At 54.3% G+C, this 24,055-nt stretch overlaps 1 protein-coding gene across 1 annotated transcript in view; it reads left to right on the top strand.

The window, feature by feature from the left end:
* The window catches only part of ncoa2 (nuclear receptor coactivator 2), a 76,721-nt gene that overhangs the window by 42,038 nt on the left and 10,628 nt on the right, over positions 1–24,055 (top strand). The window contains exons 7-16 of the mRNA XM_060045807.1: positions 954–1,130; positions 3,743–3,883; positions 4,324–4,471; positions 6,903–8,181; positions 12,262–12,562; positions 13,265–13,477; positions 14,060–14,236; positions 15,054–15,186; positions 16,239–16,404; positions 20,095–20,421. Of these exons, the coding sequence (XP_059901790.1) occupies positions 954–1,130; positions 3,743–3,883; positions 4,324–4,471; positions 6,903–8,181; positions 12,262–12,562; positions 13,265–13,477; positions 14,060–14,236; positions 15,054–15,186; positions 16,239–16,404; positions 20,095–20,421 (3,062 nt within the window). The remainder of the gene's footprint in view (positions 1–953; positions 1,131–3,742; positions 3,884–4,323; positions 4,472–6,902; positions 8,182–12,261; positions 12,563–13,264; positions 13,478–14,059; positions 14,237–15,053; positions 15,187–16,238; positions 16,405–20,094; positions 20,422–24,055) is intronic.

Genomic DNA, 24,055 nt, shown 5'->3' on the forward strand with positions numbered 1-24,055 from the left:
CTCTGTTCTTTTCATACCAGAGCACATGGACCCTACAGCTCCAGGTTAGCGTCCTGGGCCGCCCTCTCTCCCCTAGAGAGGGCGGCCCAGACTGAGGATGAGTGCAGCTCATCACGATAGAGGATGTTGAGATGCCGTACATCCTCCACACCTCACCTCCACCGCTTCATGTCCTTCAGAGACCTTGTCCAGCAGCTTATCCCTTCATAGCTCAGTGTCCCGGAGCAGAGCTTCAGCCAGGCCCCACTATGGGCAGGTTGGATGTTTTCGGTTCCCTTTCTTTCTCCTTTCTTTGTGTGCCAGCTGTTCTGCCAGCCGTACCTTGGCATGGAGCACAGCTGCAGCCCCGGCCAGGATCACTTGTAACTTTGGCAGGGGTAGGAGAGGGGGGGGGGAGAGAGAGGGGGAGAGAGAGAGGGGGGGTGAGAGAGAGAGGGTTAGAGAGAGAGAGAGAGAGAGAGAGAGAGAGAGAGGGGGGGTGAGAGAGAGAGAGAGAGAGAGAGAGAGAGAGAGAGGGAGAGGGAGGGTGAGAGGGTTAGAGAGAGAGAGAGAGATGCTGTTTTTCACTCCGTGGGCCCAGACCACCCAAGAGGCCTTGTTTACATGCCTAGGTGTGTGTGTGTGTGTGTTGGCATTCGTCTCTTTGCCAGCATGTGAAAGATTGGAGGGGGGGAGGGGAGGGGGGGGGGGGTGTATTACTGGCACAGGAAGTTGGATGTGTGTTTGAATGATTGAGCCATAGTCTTCTTTATGTGGTTCCGGTTGGCCAGGGGATGCATTATCAATGGTAGATGCTTTGCAGAGCAGGAAACACACACACACACACACACACACACACACACACACACACACACACACACACACACACCCTTAAAGGTCACTCTCTATCATGTCCCCTGCCAGCAATAGCTCTCCATGAAAGGTGCCCGATTGTGTTCTCTATGCTCATTAAAAACTGTCCGGGAAAAACATTCATTTAATTTTCTCACCCTCTCCTTTGTGCCCCCCCCCCCCCCCCCCCCCCCCAGACTTCCAGTCGTGTCTGATCTGCGTGGCGCGCCGGGTGCCTATGAAGGAGAGGCCCATGCTGCCCACCCACGAGAGCTTCACCACGCGCCAGGACCTGCAAGGTACGACCCGCCGCCCCCACCAATCACAAGGCTCGGCCCAGGAAGCCACCAATCACAAGGCTCGGCCCAGGAAGCCACCAATCACAAGGCTCGGCCCAGGAAGCCACCAATCACAAGGCTCGGCCCAGGAAGCCACCAATCACAAGGCTCGGCCCAGGAAGCCACCAATCACAAGGAGGGTTAGGGGGACTGAGATCGGATCGCGCACAGGGAGACCCTTTGACGCCAGGCGTGGCCTAACGTCTGACAGACGCACTCCTTAGCTGGTGCTCTAGCACGCCACCCAGCGGCTCCGCCCCCGGCGGGCTCTGCGGGGGCGGAGCCTCTGGGGGAGGTGGCAGTGCCCCCCAGAGGCTCCGCCCCCGGAGGTGGCAGTGCCCCAGTCTCAACGTCAGCAGCTCACCCCCGCCCGACCAGCCGCAGATCACCTCACCTCACCTCTCTCCCTCTCCCTCTCCCTCTCCCTCTCCCTCTCCCTCTCTCTCGTGAGTTCTAAATGTCTCTCGCTCTTTTTCTCTGTTTCATTCTCCCTCCGTCTCGTTCGCTCTCTCTACTTGTTCTGTTGCCCACTTTTCAAACTCTATTATTCCTGAGTTCTCTTTCTTTTCCACCTCTTGCTCTCCCTCCCTCTCTCTTTCTAGTGCCCCCTCTCTCCCTCCCTCTCTCTTTCTATTGCCCCCTGTCTGTCTCTCCCTCCCTCTCTCTTTCTATTGCCCCTCTCTCCCTCCCTCTCTCTTTCTATTGCCCCTGTCTGTCTCTCCCTCCCTCTCTCTTTCTATTGCCCCTGTCTGTCTCTCCCTCCCTCTCTCTTTCTATTGCCCCCTGTCTGTCTCTCCCTCCCTCTCTCTTTCTATTGCCCCCTCTCTCCCTCCCTCTCTCTTTCTATTGCCCCCTCTCTCCCTCCCTCTCTCTTTCTATTGCCCCCTGTCTGTCTCTCCCTCCCTCTCTCTTTCTATTGCCCCCTGTCTGTCTCTCCCTCCCTCTCTCTTTCTATTGCCCCCTGTCTGTCTCTCCCTCCCTCTCTCTTTCTATTGCCCCTGTCTGTCTCTCCCTCCCTCTCTCTTTCTATTGCCCCCTGTCTGTCTCTCCCTCCCTCTCTCTTTCTATTGCCCCCTGTCTGTCTCTCCCTCCCTCTCTCTTTCTATTGCCCCCTGTCTGTCTCTCCCTCCCTCTCTCTTTCTATTGCCCCCTCTCTCCCTCCCTCTCTCTTTCTATTGCCCCCTCTCTCCCTCCCTCTCTTTCTATTGCCCCCTCTCTCCCTCCCTCTCTCTTTCTATTGCCCCTGTCTGTCTCTCCCTCCCTCTTTCTATTGCCCCTGTCTCTCCCTAATGCCCCCCGTCCCCCCCCTCTCTGGGGTACCACCTAGCGGTCTGGTCTGTGAGTCTTGTCTGCATGTGGCCAGGACCCCAAGACACCAAAGCCCCCCGACCGCGCGGTCCTCCTCCGCCGCCGCCATGTGTTTGTCTTTCCAGGGATAAACAAATAAAGTTTGGCGAGGGAAGAAAAAATAACAATATGCGTATGCCAAAGCAACCTCGGTGCGGCTCTCGGCTCGTACTGGAGGGCCCTGTTCTCCAGCGAGGAGCTGTCAGTTCCCCAAGCTGTCAATCACTCAAGCCCTTTAAACGCATACCCCCCCCCCCCACGTCTGGTACTGCCGCCAGGACAAGGCCTTCGCGGGCGTGTGTGTGCGACTGCGTGTGTGCGTGTGTTGTTCCCTACATCAGTGAGCTCCCCTCTCTCAGCTCAGGTGCCCCGGCCCCCCGGCCCCTCCCCCGGCCCCTCCCCCGGCCCCTCCACTAACAGATAAATCACTGGAAGGGTCGCAGTGCTGCCCTCTGTCCAGATGTCCTGTAGGAGCTGTACGGTAGCCCCGTGTTGTAGGGTGTGTGAGGGGTAGCCCCGTGTTGTAGGGTGTGTGAGGGGTAGCCCCGTGTTGTAGGGTGTGTGAGGGGTAGCCCCGTGTTGTAGGGTGTGTGAGGGGTAGCCCCGTGTTGTAGGGTGTGTGAGGGGTAGCCCCGTGTTGTAGGGTGTGTGAGGGGTAGCCCCGTGTTGTAGGGTGTGTGAGGGGTAGCCCCGTGTTGTAGGGTGTGTGAGGGGTAGCCCCGTGTTGTAGGGTGTGTGAGGGGTAGCCCCGTGTTGTAGGGTGTGTGAGGGGTAGCCCCGTGTTGTAGGGTGTGTGAGGGGTAGCCCCGTGTTGTAGGGTGTGTGAGGGGTAGCCCCGTGTTGTAGGGTGTGTGAGGGGTAGCCCCGTGTTGTAGGGTGTGTTGCACTCTGTCCAGGCGTCCTGGGGGGGCTGGTGTGTGTGTGGTAGTGGGGGTCCTGGGGGGGGGGCTGGTGTGTGGTAGTGGGGGTCCTGGGGGGGGGGCTGGTGTGTGGTAGTGGGGGTCCTGGGGGGGCTGGTGTGTGTGTGGTAGTGGGGGTCCTGGGGGAGTGGTGTGTGTGTGGTAGTGGGGGTCCTGGTGTGTGTGTGGTAGTGGGGGTCCTGGGGGAGTGGTGTGTGTGTGGTAGTGGGGGTCCTGGTGTGTGTGTGGTAGTGGGGGTCCTGGTGTGTGTGTGGTAGTGGGGTCCTGTCCTGTCTCACTGGGCGGTGCGTGTGACCCTCTCTGTAGGTAAGATCACCTCTCTGGACACCAGCCTGCTGAGGGCCTCCATGAAGCCGGGCTGGGAGGACCTGGTGCGCCGCTGCATCCAGAGGTTCCACCTGCAGAACGACGGGGAGATGTCCTTCGCCAAGAGACACCAGCAGGAAGGTGAGCGGGAGAGACCGGCGCCCCCGGTGGCCGTCGGGGTGGGGGTCCACCCTGACCGCTCCACAGTGATAATACTGTGCTACTTCCTGTTGGTTTGTTTGGTAGTTATTTTAGAAGTTGAGTTTTCATTTATTTAATATCTAATTTAACATGATAATGTTATTTTATAGCATCCGGTAGTAATCTCCCTCAGATTATACACACGCATGATTCCCTCAGCAGCTATTAGTCAATGTCTATATGACTAATACGGTTCATTTGAGAAGGATACTTAATACATGCGGTGTGAAACAACAGGAATTGAACCGACGCACTGCTGCTGTGAGGTGTTTCATACGGGCAAGATGGCATCCACATGGCATGGAAACTCTTTATGTATTAACTGCCACCTTAGGAGGGCGTGTTAAGTGGCATTATTCATGATGTGTGTCTGTGTGCAGTGCTCCGCCACGGGCAGGCCTTCAGCCCCATCTACCGCTTCTCGCTGTCGGACGGAACCATCGTGTCGGCCCACACCAAGAGCAAGCTGGTCCGCTCGCCTGCCACCAACGAGCCCCAACTCTACATGTCCCTGCACATCCTCCAAAGGTACTACCCCTAACCCAACTCTACATGTCCCAACGCACATCCTCCAGAGGTACTACCCCTAACCCAACTCTACATGTCCCAACGCACATCCTCCAGATGTACTACCCCTAACCCGGAGAGAGATGGAGAGAGACAGCAGGAGAGAGATGGAGAGAGACAGCAGGAGAGAGATGGAGAGAGACAGCAGGAGAGAGACAGCATGAGAGAGATGGAGAGAGACAGCATGAGAGAGACAGCAGGAGAGAGACAGCATGAGAGAGATGGAGAGAGACAGCAGGAGAGAGATGGAGAGAGACAGCAGGAGAGAGACAGCATGAGAGAGATGGAGAGAGACAGCATGAGAGAGACAGCATGAGAGAGATGGAGAGAGACAGCAGGAGAGAGATGGAGAGAGACAGCAGGAGAGAGATGGAGAGAGACAGCAGGAGAGAGATGGAGAGAGACAGCATGAGAGAGACAGCATGAGAGAGATGGAGAGAGACAGCAGGAGAGAGACAGCAGGAGAGAGATGGAGAGAGACAGCATGAGAGAGACAGCAGGAGAGAGATGGAGAGAGACAGCAGGAGAGAGACAGCATGAGAGAGATGGAGAGAGACAGCATGAGAGAGACAGCATGAGAGAGATGGAGAGAGACAGCAGGAGAGAGACAGCATGAGAGACAGCAGGAGAGAGACAGCATGAGAGAGATGGAGAGAGACAGCAGGAGAGAGACAGCAGGAGAGAGACAGCATGAGAGAGACAGCATGAGAGAGACAGCAGGAGAGAGACAGCATGAGAGAGACAGCAGGAGAGAGACAGCATGAGAGAGATGGAGAGAGACAGCATGAGAGAGATGGAGAGAGACAGCAGGAGAGAGATGGAGAGAGACAGCATGAGAGAGATGGAGAGAGACAGCATGAGAGAGACAGCATGAGAGAGATGGAGAGAGACAGCAGGAGAGAGATGGAGAGAGACAGCAGGAGAGAGATGGAGAGAGACAGCAGGAGAGAGATGGAGAGAGACAGCAGGAGAGAGACAGCATGAGAGAGATGGAGAGAGATAGCATGAGAGAGATGGAGAGAGACAGCAGGAGAGAGATGGAGAGAGACAGCATGAGAGAGATGGAGAGAGACAGCAGGAGAGAGATGGAGAGAGACAGCAGGAGAGAGACAGCATGAGAGAGATGGAGAGAGACAGCATGAGAGAGATGGAGAGAGACAGCAGGAGAGAGATGGAGAGAGACAGCATGAGAGAGATGGAGAGACAGCAGGAGAGAGATGGAGAGAGACAGCACGAGAGGAAGCGAAAGAGATGGTGGAGCGGGAGAGAGATGGAGGGATGGAGAGGAGGGGGAGAGAGATGGAGGGAGATAGATGATGGTGGATGAACAACCGTGCACGATGGAAAGGGAGCAACAGGGTGTTGATAGGGATTCTTGAATTTGACTCTTGGCCTGATTCGTCTGGGTCACAGGATGAAGGCATCCCCGTAGTCGGCTCCTTGCTCCATCTGTGTAGACAGACAGACAGACAGACAGACAGACAGACAGACAGACAGACAGACAGACAGACAGACAGACAGACAGCCAGCCTCCCACGGGTGGACCTGCTGTTTCCCTAAATGGTGAATGAATGAGAGGACGGAGGCCCCTTGCAGCGCCAGCCGATGGAGGATGGTTTTCTGTGTCACGCGGCCGTCAGGGTTTTCTGCCGTTGACGTCGACAGTCTGAGCCTCAGAACAGGAGAGCTTCATCCCGTAAGGTGTTGTGGTCGTTGTATGTGAGGCCCAGGTTGCAGAGGGCTGTGGGCTGAACCTAGGGCTGCTCGATTATGGAAAAGATCATAATCAGGATTGTTTTGGTCAATATTGAAATCAAGATTATTCTAACGATTATTTTTGAGTTTGAAAACATGATGTTTTTATTCAGCATGTCTCTTTGACATTTTGCCTTAAAAAAAATACACAAAATGAAAAAAATAAATAAATCTAATCTAAAATAATGTACAGATATGTATCAAGCTGTTGTGCCCTTTCTATAATACTTTCTAAAATATATCTTTTTTAAAAATCACAAATTCAATTGTTAGTTTTGTGATCGTTAGACGCTAACATCGAAATCGCGATCAACATCCGATGAATGGCCAAGCCCTAGCTGACCTGTGTTGTGCTTGTGGGGACCGTTGGGTTGGGGCTGACCCGTGGTGTGTTTGTGGGGACCGTTGGGATGGCGCTGACCCGTGGTGTGTTTGTGGGGACCGTTGGGATGGGGCTGACCCGTGGTGTGTTTGTGGGGACCGTTGGGATGGCGCTGACCCGTGGTGTGTTTGTGGGGACCGTTGGGATGGGGCTGACCCGTGGTGTGTTTGTGGGGACCGTTGGGATGGGGCTGACCCGTGGTGTGTTTGCGGGGACCGTTGGGATGGCGCTGACCCGTGTTGTTTGTCCCCGCAGGGAGCAGACGGTGTGCGGGGTGATGGGCCAGGACATGGGACCGGGCGGCCCCAAGCCCATGAACTCGTCCACGCCCGCCATGACGCCGCCCACCCCGGGCAGCGTGCCGGGCTCCGGGCCGGGCTCCGGCCCCCAGGGCCAGGACACCACCATCAGCAGCAACAGCACACCCTTCTCCCCCCCGGGCCCCGCCGGCCCCCGGGAGCCCGCCGCCATGGGGGGCCACATGCAGAGCTACCGCTTCGGCTGCCCCCCGCCCCACAGCCACGCCGGGGGCATGCAGCCCCCCCAGCAGGGCGCGGGCTGGAGGATGAACAGCCCGTCCCGCGGCAGCCCCAGCCCGGCCGGCGGGCCGCACCCCCCCCAGCAGAACTCCATGCTGTCGCCCCGGCACCGGGGCAGCCCCGGGGCCGCCGGCAGCCCCCGCGTGGCCGGGGGCCTGCACTCGCCCTCCCCCGTGGGGATGGGCCCCGGGGGGCCCGGAGGTAGCGGCCCCGCTAACAGCTACACCAGCAGCTCCCTGTCCGCCCTGCAGGCGCTCAGCGAGTGCCACGGGGTCAGCCACGCCCACCCCCACGCCCACACGCTGGGCTCCCCCGACAGGAAGCTGGGCTCCCCGGCCGGGGCCCCGCCCAACCCCCACGTGACGTCCAAGCCGGGCGAGGGCGGCGGGGGTCCCGGCGAGCCCTTCGGCCCCCACTCGGAGCCGGGGGGCCCGGGCGACGGCGGGGGGCCGGGCGAGCCCAAGGAGGAGCGGGACGGGGGGGGCGCTGCGGCCGAGGGCCACGACGCCCACGGCCGTCTCCACGACAACAAGGGCCACACCAAGCTGCTGCAGCTGCTCACCACCAAGTCGGAGCCCCTGGAGATGCCCCCCTCCCCCGGCGACGGCAAGGACCCGGCGGGGCCCGGGGCCCGCGGGGGCCACCAGGCCGGGGCCACCCACACCACCTCCCTGAAGGAGAAACACAAGATCCTGCACCAGCTGCTGCAGAACAGCACCTCCCCCGTGGACCTGGCCAAGCTGACGGCCGAGGCCACGGGCAAGGAGCCCGGGGAGCCGCAGGGGCCCGGGGCCGGGGCCGAGCTCATCCCCAAGCAGGAGCCCCTGAGCCCCAAGAAGAAGGACAACGCGCTGCTACGCTACCTGCTGGACAAGGACGACACGGTGCTGAAGGACAAGGCCAAGCTGGAGCCCGGGGAGATCAAGGTGGAGGCCGGGAAGCTCCCGCTGGTGAAGACGGAGAAGCAGGACGCCGGCTACGACCGCGCAGAGCAGGTGGGTCCCCAGGGTAGGGCTCCTATTGGCTCAGGTTGGGGTGCTGACGTGACGATGCGTCTGATACGAGGTGTGAAACAAACGCTTCAGTAGAGACGCCGTGTCCGATATGCGGCAAACCTCCAACTTTGTTGCTCAGTTCTGCTCTAGTTGTGTGTGTGTGTGTGTGTGTGTGTGTGTGTGTGTGTGTGTGTGTGTGTGTGTGTGTGTGTGTGTGTGTGTGTGTGTGTGTGTGTGTGTGTGTGTGTGTGTGTGTGTGTGTGTGTGTAACCCAGAAAAAGTCGTTGCACACACAGCATCTGGTCATCTCCCTGGCTTGGTGACTGGGGGGGCGGGGGGAGCCTTGCCCCAGCTTCAAACAACTGTGGCATTTGGAGGCGCCCCCTGTGGTTCTCTTGCCGTTTGATCCTGGCTGTGGCCCCCCTCACCAGGGCCTGGACCGGGCTCAGGCCAGCCTGGTGCTAGGATGGATGAAGGGGAGTCTGGAGCAGGGAGATGGAGGGAGGGAGGGAGGGAGGGAGGGAGGGAGGGAGCCTGTTAGAGGGCGAGCAAAGGGAGAAAACTACAGAAACCGCTGGACAGAATAGCAGCGGCTGTTGTTGGTGTAACCCAATATCCCCAAGCAACAAGGGGAGGCCGGGAGCCAGTTAGAATCTGGTGTTAGAATCTGGAGTCTATCTGGCAAGCCGCTCCCGTCGGAGCCAGGCCGCTCCCGTCGGAGCCAGGCCGCTCCCGTCGGAGCCAGGCCGCTCCCGTCGGAGCCAGGCCGCTCCCGTCGGAGCCAGGCCGTCGCCCGGACATCGCCCGGACGTCGTGAGCGGGGCGAAAGTGGGAACGACACTCTGCTTGAGTTTCTTTTTTTCCCCCACTCTCTTCCTTGGGGGGGGGGGGGGGTGTGTGTGTGTGTGTGTGTGTGTGTGTGGTAGCATTAGTGATGGAGGTTGAGGAGTGGTGCTGAAGTGAGTCAGGTGTAGGTTCCCTCCCCAACAGGAGAAGCCAGCCTTGGCAGGCGAAGTGAAAGCGATGAGCCATATGCTCCTGAATGTGCCCTCCGCTGCCATGGCGACGGCCGAGAAGGAAGGCAGAGCCAGTGGGAAGGGGGGGGGGAGGGCGGAGGATCACAGTGCTTTAAAGAACGGTTGCGTTAACAGATTTCCCAGCTCGCAGACGACATGCACAGCGTTTCGTGCGAGAGGATAAAAAAGTGCAGCGTCACGTTAAAGCACGCTGTACCCCAGAGACGGCCGGCGTTGGACTGGGTGGTGTCACGTCCGGCCCTAAGGGGGGGGGGAGCTATGACGTCATCACGCTGATGATCATGTACTGTAATGCAAGGGAGAGATCAGATGATACCACTGAGACAAGGCGGGGGGGGTCCCAGGAGCGTGAGCTTATGAGCTCCGGACCGCAGTGCATTCACAGCGTACCATCCAGTGGGTTCCTCTCCCCAGTGCCCCCCCTGTACAGTGCAGGCCCCAGATGACGGGGTCATAAGACGAGCTGTGACGCGCCACAAAGCAAAACCACACACTGCTTATGTATCGCCTCCTCTCTTTGCCACCTGTGTTTAGCCCCCCCCGCCCCCCCCCATACTCTCCTGTTAATGTTGGGGCTCTGAATAATTGATGGAGGCGGAGCAAAGCTACACGAGAGGAGCAGGGTGGATCCACCCAGTTGGCCTGGACGCCATTAACTCTTCCTGTGTGTGTGTGTGTGTGGTCAGTGTGCGTGTGTGTGTCTCCACGGAGACGTTTTTTCCTCATTTTCTCGTTAGATGGAGAATTTGCGGCCCAAACAAGGGAAGCATGCGCCGACGTCAGTCGACGTGGCGTGAAATGTAGTTAACAAACACCCCGCCTCACTACAGTAATCCGTTGTCGAGGAGATGACAGTGTCAGAGGCTATTTCTGGCCCACAATTGGTCAACATGATTCTAGGCAGAAAAGAGCAGTTGTGTTTATTCTCTCTCTCCCTCTCACGATCTTTCCGTCCAGATCTCTCTCTCCTTCCAGATCTCTCTCTCCTTCCAGATCTCTCTCTCCGTCCAGATCTCTCTCTCCTTCCAGATCTCTCTCTCCGTCCAGATCTCTCTCCTTCCAGATCTCTCTTTTCGTCCAGATCTCTTTCCCTTGTTTTCTCTCGGCGTCTCTGAGTGACAGGCTGAGTCAGTGCCATGGCTCTGTTTATTATCAAAAGTCCATGTTGACTCTGTATTTTTTACATCTCCCCTTCTATAACTTAACCCTGGAGAGAGACCGACCAGATGAGCTGGGGGGAGGAGAAAGAAATGAGAGAGGAGGAAGGGAGCAATCTGAGAGCGTACAGGAGCATTACATCATTCCTGACCTCATTAGGGCTTCTCTCGCTCGCCCTCCCTCCCTCTTCAGTTCTGTCTCTTTTCTCCGACCTTCTCCTCCGCTCCGTACCGCTCTTCCTCTCCTTCTCTCTCTCTTTCTCATTGTCTCTCCCTGCTTCCCCTCAGTCCCTCCTCCCCGTGGTTCATATTGAGCCAATACTCTATCTGCACGTGTGTTTGTGTGCGTGCTACACTCTTAATGCTTCAGCCATTTTTATTATTTATTAAATGTGGGTTATCTCATGTGTGTCTGTGTGTGCGGGTGTGCGCGTACGAGAGGTAGTTTACGTGCATGAGGGTGTGAGAGGAGGTGTGTGTGTGTGTGTGTGTGTGTGTGTGTGTGTGTGTGTGTGTGTGTGTGTGTGTGTGTGTGTGTGTGTGTGTGTGTGTGTGTGTGTGTGTGTGTGTGTGTGTGTGTGTGTGTGTGTGTTTCCAGTGAGTGAGGCTTTACTGTACAGTGGAGTCGTGCTGGAGTCGTGCTCCCTGGTGCTCTGCCACCTGCTGGCGGTTCACAGGCAGTACAACTTATTTACCTTAAGTCCCTCAGCCCCCCCCCCCCTCTCTCTCTCTCTCCCTCCTCTCCCCACCCCTTTCCCTGAAGCGCTGTGATCACTGAATCCATGCTGCTGTCTCAGCAGTGTGTAGACCATTATTTGCATTTGGGTTCCTTTCACACAACGCAGAGCAGGCAGCCGTAGAGCAGCACAGAGACACGCCTCCAGCGCCGCTCACCGGAACAACAGTGAACAATAATAAACACATTAATAATAATAGACATACAGCGTATAGCCGCGTACGGCAGCGTCCCGGACTTCGGGGGGGGGGGGGGGGACGTGTGTTTTATTTTATGATCACCGATCTACAGCGGAAACACGGCAGCCCCCCAGCCCCCCAGCCCCCCAGCCCCCCAGCCCCCCAACCCTGAGAATCGGCGACCTAGGCTTCTGTGTTGGACACCAGTTGGACAAACAGTTTAACCAAGCTATCCTCGCTGTGTGTGTGTGTAACCTTGGCCTGGCCGATCCCAACAGCAGCACAGTTGTTTACCGTGTGTGTGAGGGGGGGGGGGGGGACCATCACGGCCCCCTTTGGCCCCCCCCTCTCGTATCAAACGCGACACACACACCCAGCGGTGCACGTCCTCAGAGCCGTGTCCGTCACCCGAAGCGTTCATTGAGGAACGGCGTTGGGCCCATTCCGATGGTGTTCTGTGTGTCCACACAGGGGGGTGAAGGGGGAGAGAGAGAGAGAGTGTGTGTGTGTGTGTGGCGGGACACCATGGCGGCCGATAAGCCAGTGGCAGGGATGGGGGGGGGGGGGGCAGCCTAGGTTTGATAAAGCTAAGGCGATGTGAAGGCTGGCCTAGATCGGCCGCCTGTAAAGTGGTCCAGTTGGAGCTGCTGTCGTCATCATCATTAGTGAACCGCCCCCACAGAGAAGAACCCTGTTTATAATGAGCAGGCGGGGCTATGCCGTCGCCGTACCTCAGTACGGTCGCTGGGCGTTATAAATTGTTGTGGTATGTGCTGAGGAGGAGCTTTCATCGTGTGTTCGCTCGCTCCTGGTGCTGTTCTTAAACTGACCTATTTCTGATCACACTGACCAGTGTCATCTCCTCACCCCTCCTCCTCCTCGCTCCATCCACGTCCCTTCCTCTCTCCCTTACTGACTCTTCATCCTCTTCCTCTCTCTGTACCTGTCCTCCTCGTGGCTCTGTTGTTCAGTCCTCGGAGCTGGACGACATCCTGAATGACCTGCAGAATGCCCCGCCCCTGTTTGGAGAGCAGCGGCCGGTCTCGCTGCCCAGCCCGATGGACAAGCAGAACATCATCAACGACATCCTGCAGATGTCCGAGAGCGGCGACCCCGCCCGGGTAGCGCAGCAGCAGCATCAGCAGCAGCAGCATCAGCAGCAGCAGCAGCAGAATCAACAGCTACAGCAGCAGCAGCAGCAGCATCAACAGCAGCAGCAGCAGCATCAACAGCAGCAGAGTCGGCCTATGGGCCCGGGCATGGGCCCAGGGAGTGAGTCCCCAGCAGCACCACCTCCACCACCACAGATAGCCCAGGCACACCAGCACACAGACCCCCGTGAGCCCCCTGGCTGGAGCACGGCGTTAGCGGCTGGTTAAGGGGTTTGATGTCCGCTGGGCACGGCCACGCTCCCACCAAGGCGGCTTCACTGCAGATGACATGATGTGTGTCGCCTTTGGCATACAGCAGACGCTTTTATCCAAATCGTCGGATAAATGAATTCGTTCTTTAAAGATAAATGTATTTATTTATAGTAGTAAATGGCACACGCCTCTTTGTTCATTTATTTGAGCCTACATTAGGTTAAGAAACCTCTTCCTTTTCCCCGGCATATATTAGTACTATGCTTCTGAAAGGGGCATTCTTTGCAGCCATTGCCTCTATTCTCCCCCCCCCCCCCCACCCTACTTGTATTGGGCCAGAGGAATCCATTAAACAAATTAGTACAATATAAACTTCTATGGCCATCATTTGTCCGAGATAGATTTACCAGCACGTAAATCCATTTATGTCTACATTATGACTGATATGTGGAGCCTCGTAACCTCATTCATACCCACTCAAAGATGAAGCTGAAGCTTAACTTATTCATTATTTTATTGTCCTATTCATTGATGATGTGCTTCCGTCCCCTCGCTGCGGTCCCTTTACCCCTGCTGTCGTGCTAACGGGTCTCTTTTCGGTCCCCCACAGATTTCGGCGGCGTCCGACCCAACCAGCCTGGCCGGGGCGCCCCCATGAGGAGTGTGTCCCTGGACATGTCCATGTCCCCCCAGAACCCCTCGCTGCAGTACCCCCTGAGGGCCACCAGCCCCTACACCCTCATCCAGCAGCAGCAGCAGCAGCAGCAAGGCATGATGGGAACCCATGGCATGCTGAGCAGCCCGGCCGGGATGGTGAACGCAGGTGGGGCTCGGTCGTTGTTCCTCGTCTTCCTCGTGTTCCCGGGGATGAAGGTGTCCGTCGTCTCGTTGTTGCTGTGGGGGGTTTTGGACCATGGGAAAACATGACTATCTTCTTACGCAAACCCATGTCCAGCTGTTGAATGGACCTGCCCCCACCTGAAGCTGCAGGTGGAGGCAGATGGATGAGGTTAGGGAAGGGGCGGGCCATAACATGGGGGCTTTTTATAGCTCCGCTGTCTGTTGAGTTTCGTTTCAGTGTTTACCGTCAACGCTGCAATTCTCAATCACATGAGAGGAAACTACGTCTGAGAAAGTGGTTACTGTGTGTGTGTGTGTGTGTGTGTGTGTGTGTGTGTGTGTGTGTGTGTGTGTGTGTGTGTGCGTGTGTTTTGAATCTTTCCCTCTCTCATTTAAACACATTCTCTCCCCTGTTGTCGCCAACCGAGGCCCAGTGACTCACTTCCTGTTCCAGGAAGAAAGGCTCCCCAGCTGTCAACACAGTCCCTACACACTCTGCTGCTCGTTGCATATGATCTGCCTTCAACGTGTGTGTGTGTGTGTGTGTGTGTGTGTGTGTCTCCAGGGCTCATGGGTCCTGGCGGTCCGCGGCCGGGCATGCAGCAGCCGGAGGGTTGGATTGGCTCTGCGTCGGCCCCTCCCCCCGGCGCCGCGGGGCGCCTGGGGCCCAGCGCCGCCCCCATGAGGCCCAACAGCCAGCCGGGGCCCCGGCTGATGCATCAGTCCACCATGATGGCCAACGGTGAGAACCGAGGCCAGGGAGGGGGGCGCTGGCTCCTCCCTAGTTACCATCAGGGAGATCCCCCCCCCCTAGTTACCATCAGGGAGATCCCCCCCCCCCTAGTTACCATCAGGGAGATCCCCCCCCCCTAGTTACCACCAGGGAGATCCCCCCCCCCCCCTGCTCGATAACATTGAACGGGGACTGCTAAAAACTGAGCCTTTAAAATCATTTAGAGTTATTGCCTCAAAGCACAGCTCCATCAGGGAGGCCCAGGACCTCTGGAGCTGCTCTGGGTTAGGCTCACCCTAACCCAAACCCTGGCTCTGGGTTAGGCTAACCCTGGCTCTGGGTTAGGGTTAGCCTAACCCAGAGCCAGGGTTAGGGTTAGCCTAACCCAGAGCCAGGGTTAGCCTAAGCAAGTAGAATGGTCTGGAACCACGCTACCTCGAGCCGTCTATCCGTGGGGAAACTGGGCGGGCCTGTTTTTATTTCTTTAAACCAATCACAATCGTCTAGGGCGGGGCCAAGCCCGGGAAGCAGCAGCGGTGTCCATGCAAAATAGTGCCGGGGGGAAATGCCAGCAACCGGAAGGGGAGGAGTAGCGGTGAAATCCGACGCTAGGCAATAGACGCTGTCCACTTCCGTTCAGCCAGACTAGGCTAACCCTAACCCAGAGCCAGGGTTAGGGTTAGCCTAACCCTGGCCGTGCCTGCCTCATCACACTCCTCAGACGTCCACGGAGATCGTAGACCCGAAGGGGGAACGCCTTGACTCCAGGCAGCGCCCGGAGGCCTGTTTCCACGGTAACCCTAACCCCGCCCTCGTCTCCTCCCAGCAGCTCAGCCAGGGATGGACATCGGCATGGCCGGGCACCAGTTCTCCCAGCAGCAGGCGCCGCCCAATCAGACGGCTCCGTGGCCTGACAGCATGATGCCCATCGACCAGACGGCCTTCGTCAACCAGAACAGGTACGGCGTCCCCCTGACCCCAGAACAGGTACGGCGTCCCCCTGACCCCAGAACAGGTACGGCGTCCCCCTGACCCCCCCAGAACAGGTACGGCGTCCCCCTGACCCCAGAACAGGTACGGCGTCCCCCTGACCCCAGAACAGGTACGGCGTCCCCCTGACCCCCAGAACAGGTACGGCGTCCCCCTGACCCCAGAACAGGTACGGCGTCCCCCTGACCCCAGAACAGGTACGGCGTCCCCCTGACCCCCAGAACAGGTACGGCGTCCCCCTGACCCCCAGAACAGGTACGGCGTCCCCCTGACCCCCAGAACAGGTACGGCGTCCCCCTGACCCCCCCAGAACAGGTACGGCGTCCCCCTGACCCCAGAACAGGTACGGCGTCCCCCTGACCCCAGAACAGGTACGGCGTCCCCCTGACCCCGGGCCCCCCTCCCAGGGCGTCGTTGCCCGGCGGCCCTGAGCTGGACCCTGGGCTGCACCGTGGAGGAAGGCGCTGCCATGTGGTCGTGGTGATGGTCGTGTTCTAATGTCATGATGGACGCTGGTCTCCTAGACGCCCCCCCGTCCCCCCGGGGCCCCCCAGCAGTGTAGTGGAGGACGCTGGTCTCCTAGACGCCCCCCCGTCCCCCCGGGGCCCCCCAGCAGTGTAGTGGAGGACGCTGGTCTCCTAGACGCCCCCCCCGTCCCCCCGGGGCCCCCCAGCAGTGTAGTGGAGGACGCTGGTCTCCTAGACGCCCCCCCGTCCCCCCGGGGCCCCCCCCAGCAGTGTAGTGGAGGACGCTGGTCTCCTAGACGCCCCCCCGTCCCCCCGGGGCCCCCCAGCAGTGTAGTGGAGGACGCTGGTCTCCTAGACGCCCCCCCCGTCCCCCCGGGGCCCCCCAGCAGTGTAGTGGAGGACGCTGGTCTCCTAGACCCCCCCAGCAGTGTAGTGGAGGACGCTGGGGGTCTTCCACTCAGTCTGGACCCTCTGTGTTCACTAAGAGCAGCGGCGCTATCGTCTGGCTGTACCACCGTTCTCTTACCCCCTGCCCCCCCCCCCCCCCCCCCCAGGTCGGTGTACCCGGGCCCCCAGGACGAGCTGTGCGGCGGGGGCCCCGGGGACGGGGCGGCGGCGGACGAGGGCGCGCTGCTGTCCCAGCTCTACACCGTGCTCAAGGACTTCGACGGGCTGGAGGAGATCGACCGCGCCCTGGGGATCCCTGCTCTGGTAGGCCAGGTGAGACCCCCCCCTCCCCCCCACTACCAGACCCCCCCCCCCCCCACTACCAGACCCCCCCCCCTACTACCAGACCCCCCCCCCACTACCAGACCCCCCCCCCCCACTACCAGACACCCCCCCCCCCACTACCAGACCCCCCCCCCCCCACTACCAGACCCCCCCCCCACTACCAGACACCCCCCCCCCCACTACCAGACCCCCCCCCCCCACTACCAGACACCCCCCCCCCCCACCATTTATATAGAGTACACCTCACCCTGTAGTTAGACTGTACCATTTATATAGAGTACACCTCACCCTGTAGTTAGACTGTACCATTTATATAGAATACACCTCACCCTGTAGTTAGACTGTACCATTTATATAGAGTACACCTCACCCTGTAGTTAGACTGTACCATTTATATAGAATACACCTCACCCTGTAGTTAGACTGTACCATTTATATAGAATACACCTCACCCTGTAGTTAGACTGTACCATTTATATAGAGTACACCTCACCCTGTAGTTAGACTGTACCATTTATATAGAATACACCTCACCCTGTAGTTAGACTGTACCATTTATATAGAGTACACCTCACCCTGTAGTTAGACTGTACCATTTATATAGAGTACACCTCACCCTGTAGTTAGACTGTACCATTTATATAGAGTACACCTCACCCTGTAGTTAGACTGTACCATTTATATAGAATACACCTCACCCTGTAGTTAGACTGTACCATTTATATAGAGTACACCTCACCCTGTAGTTAGACTGTACCATTTATATAGAGTACACCTCACCCTGTTGTTAGACTGTACCATTTATATAGAGTACACCTCACCCTGTAGTTAGACTGTACCATTTATATAGAATACACCTCACCCTGTAGTTAGACTGTACCATTTATATAGAGTACACCTCACCCTGTAGTTAGACTGTACCATTTATATAGAGTACACCTCACCCTGTAGTTAGACTGTACCATTTATATAGAATACACCTCACCCTGTAGTTAGACTGTACCATTTATATAGAGTACACCTCACCCTGTAGTTAGACTGTACCATTTATATAGAGTACACCTCACCCTGTAGTTAGACTGTACCATTTATATAGAGTACACCTCACCCTGTAGTTAGACTGTACCATTTATATAGAGTACACCTCACCCTGTAGTTAGACTGTACCATTTATATAGAATACACCTCACCCTGTAGTTAGACTGTACCATTTATATAGAATACACCTCACCCTGTAGTTAGACTGTACCATTTATATAGAATACACCTCACCCTGTAGTTAGACTGTACCATTTATATAGAATACACCTCACCCTGTAGTTAGACTGTACCATTTATATAGAGTACACCTCACCCTGTAGTTAGACTGTACCATTTATATAGAATACACCTCACCCTGTAGTTAGACTGTACCATTTATATAGAGTACACCTCACCCTGTAGTTAGACTGTACCATTTATATAGAATACACCTCACCCTGTAGTTAGACTGTACCATTTATATAGAGTACACCTCACCCTGTAGTTAGACTGTACCATTTATATAGAATACACCTCACCCTGTAGTTAGACTGTACCATTTATATAGAGTACACCTCACCCTGTAGTTAGACTGTACCATTTATATAGAGTACACCTCACCCTGTAGTTAGACTGTACCATTTATATAGAGTACACCTCACCCTGTAGTTAGACTGTACCATTTATATAGAGTACACCTCACCCTGTAGTTAGACTGTACCATTTATATAGAGTACACCTCACCCTGTAGTTAGACTGTACCATTTATATAGAATACACCTCACCCTGTAGTTAGACTGTACCATTTATATAGAGTACACCTCACCCTGTAGTTAGACTGTACCATTTATATAGAATACACCTCACCCTGTAGTTAGACTGTACCATTTATATAGAATACACCTCACCCTGTAGTTAGACTGTACCATTTATATAGAGTACACCTCACCCTGTAGTTAGACTGTACCATTTATATAGAGTACACCTCACCCTGTAGTTAGACTGTACCATTTATATAGAATACACCTCACCCTGTAGTTAGACTGTACCATTTATATAGAGTACACCTCACCCTGTAGTTAGACTGTACCATTTATATAGAATACACCTCACCCTGTAGTTAGACTGTACCATTTATATAGAGTACACCTCACCCTGTAGTTAGACTGTACCATTTATATAGAATACACCTCACCCTGTAGTTAGACTGTACCATTTATATAGAGTACACCTCACCCTGTAGTTAGACTGTACCATTTATATAGAGTACACCTCACCCTGTAGTTAGACTGTACCATTTATATAGAGTACACCTCACCCTGTAGTTAGACTGTACCATTTATATAGAGTACACCTCACCCTGTTGTTAGACTGTACCATTTATATAGAATACACCTCACCCTGTAGTTAGACTGTACCATTTATATAGAGTACACCTCACCCTGTAGTTAGACTGTACCATTTATATAGAGTACACCTCACCCTGTAGTTAGACTGTACCATTTATATAGAATACACCTCACCCTGTAGTTAGACTGTACCATTTATATAGAATACACCTCACCCTGTAGTTAGACTGTACCATTTATATAGAGTACACCTCACCCTGTAGTTAGACTGTACCATTTATATAGAATACACCTCACCCTGTAGTTAGACTGTACCATTTATATAGAGTACACCTCACCCTGTAGTTAGACTGTACCATTTATATAGAGTACACCTCACCCTGTAGTTAGACTGTACCATTTATATAGAATACACCTCACCCTGTAGTTAGACTGTACCATTTATATAGAATACACCTCACCCTGTAGTTAGACTGTACCATTTATATAGAATACACCTCACCCTGTAGTTAGACTGTACCATTTATATAGAATACACCTCACCCTGTAGTTAGACTGTACCATTTATATAGAGTACACCTCACCCTGTAGTTAGACTGTACCATTTATATAGAGTACACCTCACCCTGTAGTTAGACTGTACCATTTATATAGAATACACCTCACCCTGTAGTTAGACTGTACCATTTATATAGAATACACCTCACCCTGTAGTTAGACTGTACCATTTATATAGAGTACACCTCACCCTGTAGTTAGACTGTACCATTTATATAGAGTACACCTCACCCTGTAGTTAGACTGTACCATTTATATAGAGTACACCTCACCCTGTAGTTAGACTGTACCATTTATATAGAATACACCTCACCCTGTAGTTAGACTGTACCATTTATATAGAATACACCTCACCCTGTAGTTAGACTGTACCATTTATATAGAGTACACCTCACCCTGTAGTTAGACTGTACCATTTATATAGAGTACACCTCACCCTGTAGTTAGACTGTACCATTTATATAGAATACACCTCACCCTGTAGTTAGACTGTACCATTTATATAGAGTACACCTCACCCTGTAGTTAGACTGTACCATTTATATAGAGTACACCTCACCCTGTAGTTAGACTGTACCATTTATATAGAATACACCTCACCCTGTAGTTAGACTGTACCATTTATATAGAATACACCTCACCCTGTAGTTAGACTGTACCATTTATATAGAATACACCTCACCCTGTAGTTAGACTGTACCATTTATATAGAATACACCTCACCATGTGCGTGCCCCCCCCCCCCCCCCAGGGCCAGGCGGTGGACCAGGACCAGTTCTCCCAGCAGGACCCCTCCATGCTGCTGGACCAGAAGCCGCCCATGTACGGGCAGCAGTTCGCCCCGCCCCCCCACATGGGCCAGAGGGGCTACGCCGGGGCGCCCATGCAGGAGCCGTCCTTCCACCCCATGGGGGGGTCCATGGGGGGGGGGCCCATGGGGGGGGGCCCCATGGGGCCGCGGCCCGGCTACCCCATGCTGAGGATGCAGACGCGGCCCGGCCTGAGGCCCGCGGGGGGGGGGCCCCCCCAGCCCAACACCCTGAGGCTACAGCTCCAGCACCGTCTGCAGTCCCAGCAGGTACTCACTCACTACTCACTCACTCACTCACTACTCACTCACTCACTCACTCACTCACTCACTCACTCACTCACTCACTCACTCACTCACTCACTCACTCACTCACTCACGGACACACTCACTCACTCACTCACGGACACACTCACTACTCACTCACGGACACACTCACTCACTCACTCACTCACGGACACACTCACTCACTCACTCACGGACACACTCACTACTCACTCACTCACGGACACACTCACTACTCACTCACTCACGGATACACTCACTCACGGATCCACTCACTCACGGACGCACTCGCTCACTCACGGACACACTCACTCGCTCACTCACGGACACACACACACACACCAGCACATACAGCACACACACACACACACACACACACACAGAGAGAGATCTGCAGCAGGTTTGGCTAGGCTGTGCCCAGCTGGAGGGGATGTTGTCCATTGATCCTGTGTACTCGCTCTGTGATGCCCCCACTCTGCTTAAGGGTGAGGGGGGGGGATCAATAGAGATGGGATTGTGCACACAGATGGTAGTTGTGTAATTAGCCTTGGGCTTGACATTTTGGCAGAGGATCCATAGGTTATGAGAAATAGCTGGGGATGTGTGTGTCCATGCGCCACCTGCAGGCCATTGAGGGCATTTATTCAGGAGAAATCCTCAGCCTGTTTTATGTTAATGTGGTACTCTCAAAACTGATTATTTTATTTATATTAACAAAAGGTAATTTTCTCTGAATTTAAGGGCTTGCAACGATTTTTATAAATGTATGAGACCAGTACATTCATTTATTCCTCATAATTAGTGTTGAGAGGAACTTAAAATCTAAGCAGCACCCAGGTGGAACTGTTGACACTTAATCAGTTGCGTTCCGGGTTGTCGTCAGATGGGAGCACTTCCGCCCGCGTCCTCACGCCTCGTGCCCACTACCTCCGTCCGTTGACTGATCTCCATTGACTTTGAATGGGGACGGACGCGGAATGCGTTGTGGATCCGTGCGCTGAAGGCTCCGTCAAAAAGTTGAAAAATGTTCAACTTTTCCGGCAGCGACGGATCCGTCATCCAATCAGATCACGTATGCAAATTTAAGCACTGTGACGCGACTCGGGCTCTGACGATACTGGAAACCTCCCCCATCCGTCAGCCACGCCTTCTGACCCTACATGCCCACTGCACCGTCAGTCAACGGACGTGGGAAGGCGTTGCTGACTGATGGGGGAGTAGTCTTTGCAGAGGCATCCGTCAGCCAATCAAATCGCTTCGCCGGGTTCTTCCCGCTTCTTCCTGCTTGTTTAAGATGACCCGCTTTCCAGCATCGTCAGAGCCCGAGTCGCGTCACAGTGCTTAAATTTGCATACGCTCCCAAAATACATGAGTGGAACAGCACCCCTGCGTCTAGTGTTTTTAACAAAAGTATAGCTGCGAGTCGGTGTTCGATAACCTCTAATCAAACTCTGGCCCAGTTCCCGTGTAGCAATTAACAAGAACCTCGATCAACCAACAAATAACCATTCGAAGACCCAATATGGCAAGCGGCATATCCAAGGCCAGCTGCCGTGGATGTTGAGCTCGCCCGTGCTTTATCCTCCCGGATCCTCGGCCCTCCGATGCAGCAGCCAATCACGTCCGGGGACAGGCACATCAAAATTAACATAATGGTCAACAAATCACACGCGGGGAAAAACACATGATCATTAGCATGAGTATCGACAAACTGAGGATTTTACCCATGAGGGCGGGGCGTCAATCCGCAACCGTACAGCGATCTGATTGGATGACGGATCCGTCGCTGCCGAAAAGTTGAACATTTTTCAACTTTCTGACGGAGCCGAAGGCTCCAACGGAACGGACGGATCCACAATGCATTGCGCGTCCGTCCCCATTCAAAGTCAATGGGCAACGGTCAACTGACGGAGGTAGTGGGCACGGGGCGTGAGTCCTTTGATTGACGGTGCAGTGGGCACGAGGGGCGTCAGACGCAACTTGGTTGACGAACTGAGCAGTCGAGTCTTCATTGTTTCTCACCATTTTCTGTATATTCCAGGTCAGTAGTTGGTTCACACTATAAAAATTACAACCTTCTAAAGCCTTGCTTTATATGTATAACTGTTGAAGAAGTTCGGGTCATGTTTTGTTGTGTTTCTAGCGAACTTAAGAGACTTTAAAAGGGTAAATACCGGAAGGTGAGAAACGGCAGCTATAGGTTTATTGTTCGCCCTGTGTATTGCCTTGCGGGCATGCCGCGCAATTTAAGGGTTTTTGTCAGCACTTTGCACAATGTTAGTTTTATTTGTGGTCTCCTGTACACTACAGTTCAAATGGGAATATGAGTAAATGTTAAAGGTTCATGGTTACAGAATTACAAGCTTGAAATAATGTTTATATTAATGCATACGGTTTAAAGATAAAAATGTTAGTGTTACATCCACTGTCACAACTGGGTTTACTTTGAATTGAAAACGTTTAGCTTTCTCTGAGTAATACTTTTGTTTTATTTAAGTGTGTGTGAATCTAGAATAATTGCCAACTACATGTTGCATTCAAGTACAGTGGATTAATGCTGTTTATTGCACTATATTGGACTTCCTGCCTCTGCGATTAAACCTTTGCAGCGCATCCAGAATGCGGCAGCGCGCCTCGTGTTCAACCTACCAAAGTTCTCCCATGTGACCCCCCTCTTCCGGGACCTCCACTGGCTCCCTGTAGTAGCTCGCATCAAATTTAGGACGATGGTACTGGCATACAAGGCAGTCAATGGAACTGCCCCTGCCTACCTCCAAGCATTGCTAAAGCCACACACCCCAGCTCGATCCCTCCGCTCAACTACCTCAGCTGGACGTCTGGAACCGCCATCACTAAGAGCTAGCAAAGGCCGCTCAGCAAAGTGACAACTTTTCTCGGTTCTGGGACCTCAGTGGTGGAACGAGCTCCCTGCCGCTCTCAGGACCGCAGAGTCGCTCACTATCTTCCGAAAAAGACTCCAGACTCACCTGTTCAGAGTCCACCTCGACTCTGCATAGCCACCCTCCCCCTTCTGGCCACCATTGTACACTGTATTGTATTGTATTGTATTGTATTATAGTACTTAACTGTGTAGCAACTGCAGTAGCTGCTATCATGGCTGTAACACGGGGAATTGGTTAGCCTAGCGATTGTTGTACTTGGTTCTATGAACATCTTTTCTGTACCGACAGCGATATATTGATGCACTTCTTATGACAAATGTACTTATTGTAAGTCGCTTTGGATAAAAATGTCTGCTAAATGCCCTAAATGTAAATGTCTAAATGTATATTATCATTATTGATGCTTTAACTCACTTAAACAGGTGAATGTAAATGAGTACGTTGCTCAAGTAGAGTTAAGTGGACTAATGGAGAATATTGAATGTACACGAGCTATAACATGAATGTGAATTAGAATAGGATGTACGATGTAGTTAATATTTGATGCGCTTAAACCAGTGGTTTTCCAACTGGGGGGCGCCAGAGTTCTTCAGGGGGGGCGCGACGTGAGAAAAAAATAAACCCGAAAAAAAACCTGAAAGTCGATGATTCAAATCATCAGTCGTACTTCAACTGTAGAAGTAACATAACAAAATCAATTTTCAACCGTTTATCTT

The sequence above is a fragment of the Gadus macrocephalus genome, chromosome 23 (genome assembly GCF_031168955.1).
Source record: "Gadus macrocephalus chromosome 23, ASM3116895v1".
Taxonomy (NCBI): domain Eukaryota; kingdom Metazoa; phylum Chordata; class Actinopteri; order Gadiformes; family Gadidae; genus Gadus; species Gadus macrocephalus.